This window comes from Chionomys nivalis, chromosome 25 (assembly GCF_950005125.1).
Source record: "Chionomys nivalis chromosome 25, mChiNiv1.1, whole genome shotgun sequence".
In the NCBI taxonomy this organism is placed as follows: domain Eukaryota; kingdom Metazoa; phylum Chordata; class Mammalia; order Rodentia; family Cricetidae; genus Chionomys; species Chionomys nivalis.
Genome location: NC_080110.1, coordinates 13,274,359 through 13,283,780, shown reverse-complemented (window position 1 = coordinate 13,283,780; position 9,422 = coordinate 13,274,359). Strand labels below are relative to the sequence as shown.

Here is a 9,422-nt window from a genome sequence, read left to right as displayed (position 1 = left end):
ACCCCCCTTTCACTTTATAAACAGAACATAATTAAACACTCAGTTCTGACACTTCCCAATCTGACAAGATGGAAAATATCTTTCATGTTGTGTATTACTTATATTTAATGATTTAATAATCTCTGCTATCAAAATACAGCATCCATAATTATTTTGCTGGTTCACCATTTTCCTGTGAACTTATGGCAATAACTTATAAAAAAGTCATTACACACAAATTTCACTGTTATGAATTTTTCATCACAGAGTTAAGGTAGCTTATTGAAAAGCCATGACTGTTTAGTGAACTTTCTTAATAATATGGAACACAAATTTGTTCTAAACCAAAACAATGTCCTCCCTGGACTGCAGAAACGATGCTGCACTGAACGTTGACGCTGTGGGCAGGAGCGGGGGCACTGTACACATTTTACTTCCAGAGGCGATACCACGTACATGAGAACACTGAGTCACTGCATCGGTCGTAACATTCCAAGTATATTGTAGAATTTTCACTATGTAGATTAAAAAAAAAATCTCAAATAGAAAAAAAAGGAATGCCAAAATATGATGTTCAAATCATTCAATTATTCAAAAAGTCCAGTCCCCATTCAGAAACAGATAAACAGTATATTTATTAAATGAGTTAAGACAAATAAACTTTACAAATAGACAAATAATGAAAGGCTCAGTGGCTAAAAGAGATGGTAAGCATCATCAAAGGAAATCAACACCATCATGGTAGTATCTCAGTTGGCTTACACGTGGAAATGAAATTTTCGAAGAGCAATTTCACAGAAATGAAGCCAGTTTTTTTTCTTATAAACAAATCACCATTTCTCGGTTCAAAACTGATATCTGTTATGAAAATGACCATATCACATATTTTGTAAGATGACAAGGAGTAACTCGGCTTCAAAGTGCGGCAAGTCATCTATTTACAACCACAAAAACGGCAATGATGAGGAGAAAAGGATTTTTAAAAAATATACAAAGATTAAAAACATTTGGGATGCAAAATTAAACAAGTTTTTTTTTCTCTTCTGTTAGAGGATAAAAGATAAAATGTGAATTACAGATGTTGATTTAGCTATACACTCTATATAATGGGATCCAAGATCTTTAACAGCTTGCTTGTATTTCTTTTTCTTTACTTACATAATGTTCTGGAAATTTCTGGTAGAAATTACAGTGTCTCAATGTCTTGCTATTACTTCATGGATGCCCTAAGTAAGACCCGTTTATGGACTGGAGGTGGTGTAAAAAGCCATTGCCTTGAGTTGAAAAATGAAGACCGGAAAAGCTCGACACAAACCCTCCAAAGCACATGCATGTCTGGATCGTTTGGTAATTACATTCCTAGTTAAGCATAACCAAAATAAAAAAGAAAACTGAAAACATTTCCCTTTTCTCTATTCCCTATGCCTTGCAGGCTTCTTCAGTGGATAGGGTCAATTTTTAGAGTTGAAAGGGTTCTTCAAGAGGAGTCTAGTCTCCCACCCTCTTTCAGGGTGAGTAATTCCCCAAGATCATGCAGCACATTAATGGCAAAATCAAGACTAGGAGGCCATTCTGGACTCCTGGTCTAAATATGCTTCCCAGCATATATCATGCTACCTCTTTTTACAGTATGAATAACTACAACACCTGATGAATAAATGTACAATGATAAATGCGACAGAGCCAATATGTTTCTAAGACTTGCAGAGGATTACTGCAGGCAACTGATGGAGAGAAAAGATTCCTCCCACCCACCAAAAAAAAAAAAAAAAACAAAAAAACAAACAAACAAAAAAATCAAGCACCGTCAACCATGTTTCTCTGCTGGGTCAGCATTCTTGGATGTAGTAGTCCTCGTAAACTTTATCAGCCTGAGGATTGTTTATCTGGTGAAATCTGCGCCCTGAAACAATACCAGTTTCTAAAGGGTGAAGACAAGGGGCAAACAAAGGAAGAAGGTAGACAGGGAAGAAGCAGAGAGCCCAGAAATTCAACTGACTCAGGGATGGGCATTTCAACACATGGTTAATCATCGATCTACAAATATCATGTTTAGAAGCTTTCCCCATGTTTTCATGTATTATCTCCTTTTATCTCATCTGTTATTTGGCCACTTAATAAAAACAAATGTATCAGAGACAATGGTGGTTATTACTTTTTATAAAATGGTGATACTATTTTAGATAAAACTAAGTTCTATCAAGAATATGTTAGGTGGCAAACTGTGCTGTCTCACCCTGACTCGATGAGGTGACCAATAAAGAATTCAAACAGAACTTCGTGGGGCTGTTACCAGCTTGAAATTTATTCCAATTGTGGTGAAAGGGAACAGACCGATGCATCACCTATGCAGAACTAAGGATAGGAGCTGAGCTGTCTTAAAACCATCGCTGTGTATTTATTTAATAAAAGGGCATATTTGTTTATGCTTACAAACAAGTTTCAAAAACAAAAAGGAAAACATGTATGTTTCTACCTATTAACCTTTTTCAAAATGCCAACAGCCCTCTATGCTGTATGCAGGTCTCTAAGGAGTTATTAGAAAAATCAATATAGTTCACTCACAGTTCACCAAGACATCACTGAACTAACATATTTAGACAAAAATAAAAAGGACTAAAGGTTCTCTTGTAGTTTTATAGTTTAATTTGATTTGCCTGAAATAACAAAAGCATTTCAAGCATCTTTCATTGTGTATTTGATGTCCTGCAATAAACAATCTACTAAATTCTGAACAAAAGGTTATTAGCAAGTTTTCAAAAAATTTAAAAATTAAACAGTTCTTTCAAAACCATTAAGTAGTAAATGTATTTAAGAAACTAATTAGGACAGATGCCATAACTTCATTAGAACACCACTGCTCATGTTTTTTTTTTTTTTTTTTGTCTTGTTTTGTTTTCTTTTTTTGTTTTTTGTTTTTTAAACAAAGCATTAGTGTTATCTATTTGGCTATTAGTATTAGCAATTTATCTACAATATTTAACAAGATAAATTGTAGGCAAAAATTTAGTACAGTTTCAATAGAAACACCCCTTTTTTATTTCCTGAAAATACAGCAGTATTTGAAGGACTAATTTTTCTCTGCATTAGTTATAAGGAAGCTTCCCATCTATGAAGAACAAAAAAAGTATCTACAAACCTTGTAAACAGATCTGTATCATTTATAAACATAAATAATCCAAATTATTAACAGCCAACAGCAGAAATTAAAGTATTCATTCAATGATCCAGGGCTCTCTGTCTCGCCCAGCTTCACTCCTCCCTCTCTCCCATCAAGGACACTGAGATAAACCACAGCTCTGCTAATACACCGTCAGGACCATTCTGGGTACCAATGATGATCCACAGGTCACTTATGCCGTTGTTTATCTGTCAGTTCATTTCTCCCACCCCCCAAAAAGCACCCTCAGTCTGGCAGAAAGCTTTGCTTTTTTTTTTTTAAAAAAATAAATCTACATTCGTACAAGTGTGTCTTCTGTTGAAGTCCAAAGACAAGACTACTATCTTGTCCGTCACAATATGTGAAAAGACTCAGTTTCAATTTGTTTCTTTACAATGCAGCTAGTGTGTTAACATTCAGCTTACAATCAGAGTGATGTTTCCAAACTATGTAGTGGGCTTCCTGGGGATGAAGAGGTAGCAGACTTGTTCATTTCTATTGTAAGGTGAATTCCGCTGTCAACAGCATTGTTATTTTTGTTAGGAGAGGGTGGAGGGCTGGAGTTGCGTTTCGTAGGAGCATCATCTTCAGCATCAGTGTCGTCAATAAGGGGGATGTGAGGCTCTGAATCTTCTATCCTAAACTCAGGGTGTGTCATAAAGTTGTGGATTGAACTTCTTGATTCTGGCTTTTCTAACCCTTCATATAAAGAACTACGAAATGCATTCACCACTCGAATCTGTGAACAGCAGAAAACACAGAAAAGATGTCAGAACACCAGTGGCTTAACTACAGCAATGGTTCACTTATGAGTTTGAATCCACAAACAGCTAGGTATGAGTGAATCATATTTGCATGTAATGCAGTGGAACTTGCAATACACTGTAAAAAAATGAATATTTTAGTAGGACACTACAGAACAACAAAACCACATACTCTAAAAGGTATACATTCAAAGGAAAACTAACAAAATCTTAATTGTCACTGGCTAAAAATTTAATAGCCATTGTGTAGGATGTTTTTTCCCTAAGACGACAAAAACAAAAAACAAAATGAGAACTTAGCCATACACAAGCTTAGTTGAATTATCTTTAAATCAAAAAGAACGTATTTCTCAAAACAACTCAAATAAGCTAAACAAAGTCAAGCACAAAGGGTTACTATTTATCATGCTAGGAATCAGGGTGTCACCAACTATGAAAAAGCCAAGCAAATATAAGCTGAATGCCACAATGAACTCACACCTGCCCCACTACTTCCTTAATTAAAAGTTAAGAATAAAGACAAACCCACATATGTATCTATAAAATGCTACTATAAACAGCTATAAATATTTGAGTATATGCCATTTTTTCTACACAAGTGTTAGTGGATTTCTCTATGAGAGATTATATCTTGATCACTAGAGTTTGCTAGAAAGAACAGATTTCAAACACACACACACACATACACACACGCATGCACGCACTCATATGTGCACACAAGCATACACACCATGCACGCACGCACACGCACACAGACCCCTCCCTCTCTGGGACTCTGAAAAATTCTCCAAGGGAGAGACACAAAGTTCCAAAGTCTTCTATTAACTATTTAGACTCATGGACTAGCAATTCACCTTTCTTTTTGGGTGTCCGCTGTATACAAGAAACTAGGTTAAAGGGCAAGCATAAAAAGTCATTGTAGTGCTGACAATTGGGTTCAACAAACCAGTGTCATTCAGAAATTATTTTAGAGATAAAAATCTGTTCAATTGAGCACTTATATTAGTTAAAATATATTTTGATTTTGATAACATAAAAATGTTCACGTTTGTGTCAATTCTAGTAATTTTAAGAATGAAGGCACCATTTACTCATAAAGTTAAAAGAAGTTAAGTGACACCAACATTCTAGAAGAAAACAGTCATCACTTAAATTATCTCAACAGTAAAATGATTATTAAGACATATTATTGTATATTTTAAAAGTGTATGTTTAGGGTCATATGCCCCTTAAGTGACCCTATCCTTCCTCCTGTTTGTCTCTCCGGACTTAGCACCCCCATCTGTAAGCTGTGTTAGTAGTCTAAATGAGCAGTTCTCAACCTTTGGGCTGCAACATCTTTGGGGGGGGGGCAGAGTTGCATATAAGATACCCTATATATCAGATATTTACATCACAATTCCTAACAGTAGCAAAATTGCAGTTATAAAGTAGAAATAAAAAATAATTTTATGGTTGGGGGATCACCACAATATGAGAAACTGTATTAAAGGGTAACAGCATTAGGAAGGTTGAGAACCACTGATCTAAATTAACTTGGATAAAGAGATAAAAATGAGTTTTAGTTTTCCACTGACTAGACAATGAGGAACTGTAATCAAATGGAATTCCTCAATAGCGTGGTCCCTACACCTCACGGGGCTGTTACAGAGTGTGATGCGGTGTTAGCATACACTATCACCCAGGACCCGCAGACACTAACGTGCACATGCACCAACTGGGGATCCTGAGAAAAGACAGATCTCAGACAGTCTATGTTTCCAACAACTCTGAAGCCTGATGCTGAGAAGCCGGGCCATGCCAACACATGGAATCAAGTGCGTCCTGCCTATACTATCATGTGACTATTTTATGCTACTTTAATTCTGCTTTATTCATGCATTTCTCTTTCAGTTTGACAGACCAAAATTTTGTTTGTAGCAGAAGAATAATATCTATGATGCATTTTTCAGCTGAACTTATGTACATACAAACGGGAAAAGCCCAAGAAATCAATCAATATAAACAGCACAGCTTATTCAAGGGCTCCTTCTTATAAAAACACACAGAACAGGCGAACAAAGCTCAAGTCAGGAAAGCAAGCAACTGGCTGTTTACACGAACTTCACTTCATGCTACTAAGTTACCTTCTCAACAGAACAATATTAAAGTTGAAATGCTAAATTCATTCTTTAGCATGATAAATATAATTTTCCAGTTCTCTTAGCTCAGTTTCAAATCACATGCTTCTGGGAACCATGCAGTATGCATATACTTAGAGGCATATACTCAAAAATTTATAGTAGTTTCATAAGTACTAAACTACAATTTTATTTCCCATATGAATTATAAGTTAGCACAGAGACAAGCGCCCAGATTTCAGGTCTAATCTTTGGCTGCAATTGTTCCGCCTCTTATCCAACCCTCTAAGAAACCAAACAACAACAATGGCAACACTTGAGGTCTCAATCCACTTTACGAAAAGAAAGCTTTATGAAAAGCCTGAACAATGAATTTAAACATTAAGGAGAAAATGAGAAACGTTAGGTGTGTGAAGTAGGAAATGTTAATTTCATGCACTTAGGAACACACACTCACACCCCACAGTAGTAGAAGCAGTAGAAGAGGAAAACACTACATGTGTAGGGGTAGAAATATTTGTTACATCATGATGCTGGCTGGCGATGGAGGGTTGTCGCCTTAGAGCCCCCTGAATGGAAGTTCCACTCTGGAAAGCATTCACTACATCCATCTGCAAGGAATCAGAGATTGTGACAGCGTGCTCAGCAAGAGAGAGAGAACAAGAGAAAGGACCGTTCCATCTACCAACATTTAAAATGTAAAGAAAAAGGCACTTTTACAGAGCAGATAAATAGGCAAGAGTAGCATTTTGAGATGAAAAGGGAAAATAAAAGCTAGGAAAAAAAAAGCTTGGGGCATATAAGAGACATTCTTTCATAATCAGTTAAAGTTTCGCTCAGTTCAGCCATCAGTAGTATTTTTCAAAAGGATAAATTGTGTAGGTTGGGAAGGCTAGAAAGGCAGTTACAAAGCACAGGTGGTCTGGACTGCTCCCCAGATAAAATCATTACTCCCTTCTGCTTTCCTACCTCTCTACCAGACCCATACCTGTGTTTGGATTCTGTTCAGACCTCTAAACCACAAGATCTGGCCACGCCGTAATTCCCTTTCGGCATGATCGATCTCTTCAACATCCTCTGCTAATTCCTCCTCGGGTATTTCTTCCTTTTGTGTTCCATGACCAGCTTCTTTTAGGAATTTTAAACGGCTAGTTGGGATTGTTGAAATAAGCTATAACACAGGGGAAAGAACTCAAGGTATTATTAAAATTTGCAGGAGTATCCACTTTTTTTTTTTAACCAATGCAGCAATGTCTTGCTGGTGACTTTCTCAGAACAAAAAATTATTCAGTTATAAAAAAGACAAGTTTCCAAAACAAAATGTTTTCTGAATAGAAGTGAAGATGGTATTTCTCATATTTTAATGTAGACATTCAAGATGTTAAATTGTACAACCATGTTTTACTGTGTCTACATGTATACAGTCTCCACCTGAATGCATATTAATTACATTTACTTCAAATAAGATGACATGGCATGTGGTCTTACTGGGTACAAACTAAGCTTGTAATCCATTATCGCCATAAAAATTCACAAGTAAAAGAATTCAGAAAATCTTTAAGGTCATAAAAATAGTTAACTATTTTTATAAAATTTAGCTATCTAAATTGAGTCAACACTGATTGGTAGGTAACAGCAATACATAGCAATAATTGCCTCCAGAAACAAGAGGACTATCAGAAACATCAACAGTACAGATTAGCATTTGAGCATTAACAGGTAATACCTATGAAGTAGAGTTTACCAAGGGGAAACCAAGCTGCCTTCAGACCAGAATAGCCCGGAGAACTTCTACTCCTGCCATCTACGTTCACAGGGGTAAAACAGGATCAGATTTGTGAATTGATTTGCACATGAAATGGTTAAGATTCCAGGTCTCTGAGGCACTAAGTCAGGTTTTACTTTATTTTTAGAATCACACACTTAAAATGAACAGACAAAATCAACATAAGTCTGCTGCTGCTGGCTGTGTGTGTGCAGCACTGAGATTTTCTTCTTGAAATTAGGCAGATTTTTTAGGTTGTAGACTTGTGCTCTGCCTATCAGAGAACACTGTAAAACAATTAAAAAGAAACGTGGACCAATAAGGATCATCAAGAAAGAGTTTTAAGGTAACAAAAACAACTTAGAACCCAGAAGAACACAGCTAAGAAAAAAGATAAAACCTGAGTTTGGCTGGATCTGCAGAACGACAATGAATGAGCTCACACACGTCACATACGGTAACACAGCACCCTGTGTTCAAGGACATGCCAGCGCTGACTCTCCAGCAGCTGGTCTGACACGAGTGATAGCAGCCTGAAGGTGAGCACTGGCACAGGCCATTACCACTCATCTTTAAAAGAAGAATGGCGTGCAACTAACTGCAAGAAAAACGGCGATCAGTACAGTTGAGGTGGATCATGCTTTTCTGGCATCTTCATTTACAGACAACTGTTAAAGACGATTCCAAGGCCTTAAAAAACCATTTTGTGGCTCTATTTTTCAGACACCCGTGATTTTAAGAAACTATGTAAGACTTAAAATTTCTCTCAGGCTTTTAGAAATATTAAATCATATACCAAAGTAATGAAGTATGTTTATTCTGAAAATACATAATCAGGTGGAAGAGACCTAGGCACTACCATCCTACCCAGTCATCTATGTGTCGTGTCTGCAACTGCAACAACTTGCTCTAAAACTGTACAAACGAGTAAAAGACCAATGAGCACAAGAACCACCTCAGAACAGCTACTTAGGAAAGGGAAAAATGCCATGTAATTCACAATTCCCTTCTGTGACTCAAGTGGTAACTAGAATAAGTAATAGAAATAGCTGAAAGATTAAAAAAGAATCAGTTTAGGTTTTAACAAAAACAGTGAGATTTTTACCTGGCCCCAGAGTAAGGTCCCCATTCCCAGGAATATTGACCACAGCCACTGTTCTATTGAAAGTTCTGAGCAGCTGAATGGTTTCCCACCAAACTGCACAATTATTATCTGGAGAAATAATCAAAAATAAATTTATTTAAATGACAACTAACATAAAATCTCTGCTCCCAAATTTAAATATATATAATATATATATTACATTTACTAAAAAAAAAAAAAAATCACATGACCAAAAGAATACCTGTATGTTCTTTCCTATATTATCTCAAATAACTACATTTTTTTGGTATGCTTTCATGAAAGGTAGTATGTGTTTTGTGGGAAGTATCACATGTCATGGTGACATATATGGACAGAATATGCCACCTTGTTTTCTCTTCCACACAGCAACCACTCCTCGTTGACATTTGGATGTTAAGACAACTATGTATGTATGCTCTGTAATAGAAGAAAAGCAACCTGGCAAGGCTATGAAGTGTGCACTATCTCTCTGGTCTGTTCAACAGAGAGAGGGAAGTCCAATGACAAC

At 36.4% G+C, this 9,422-nt stretch overlaps 1 protein-coding gene across 4 annotated transcripts in view; it reads right to left on the bottom strand.

Annotated features, from left to right (window-relative positions):
- Positions 1-547: 547 nt before the first annotated feature.
- The window catches only part of Atp2b1 (ATPase plasma membrane Ca2+ transporting 1), a 106,871-nt gene continuing 97,996 nt past the window's right edge, over positions 548-9,422 (bottom strand). For 2 of the 4 annotated variants that reach the window (XM_057757621.1, XM_057757622.1), the window contains exons 19-22: positions 8,894-9,001; positions 7,012-7,194; positions 6,548-6,634; positions 548-3,878 (exon numbers count right to left, since the gene is read on the bottom strand). In XM_057757621.1, the coding sequence (XP_057613604.1) occupies positions 3,567-3,878; positions 6,548-6,634; positions 7,012-7,194; positions 8,894-9,001 (690 nt within the window). In that variant the 3' untranslated portion in view covers positions 548-3,566. Of the gene's footprint in view, positions 3,879-6,482; positions 6,635-7,011; positions 7,195-8,893; positions 9,002-9,422 lie in introns of all 4 variants that reach the window. The other 2 variants (XM_057757624.1, XM_057757623.1) reach the window with 2 other exon arrangements.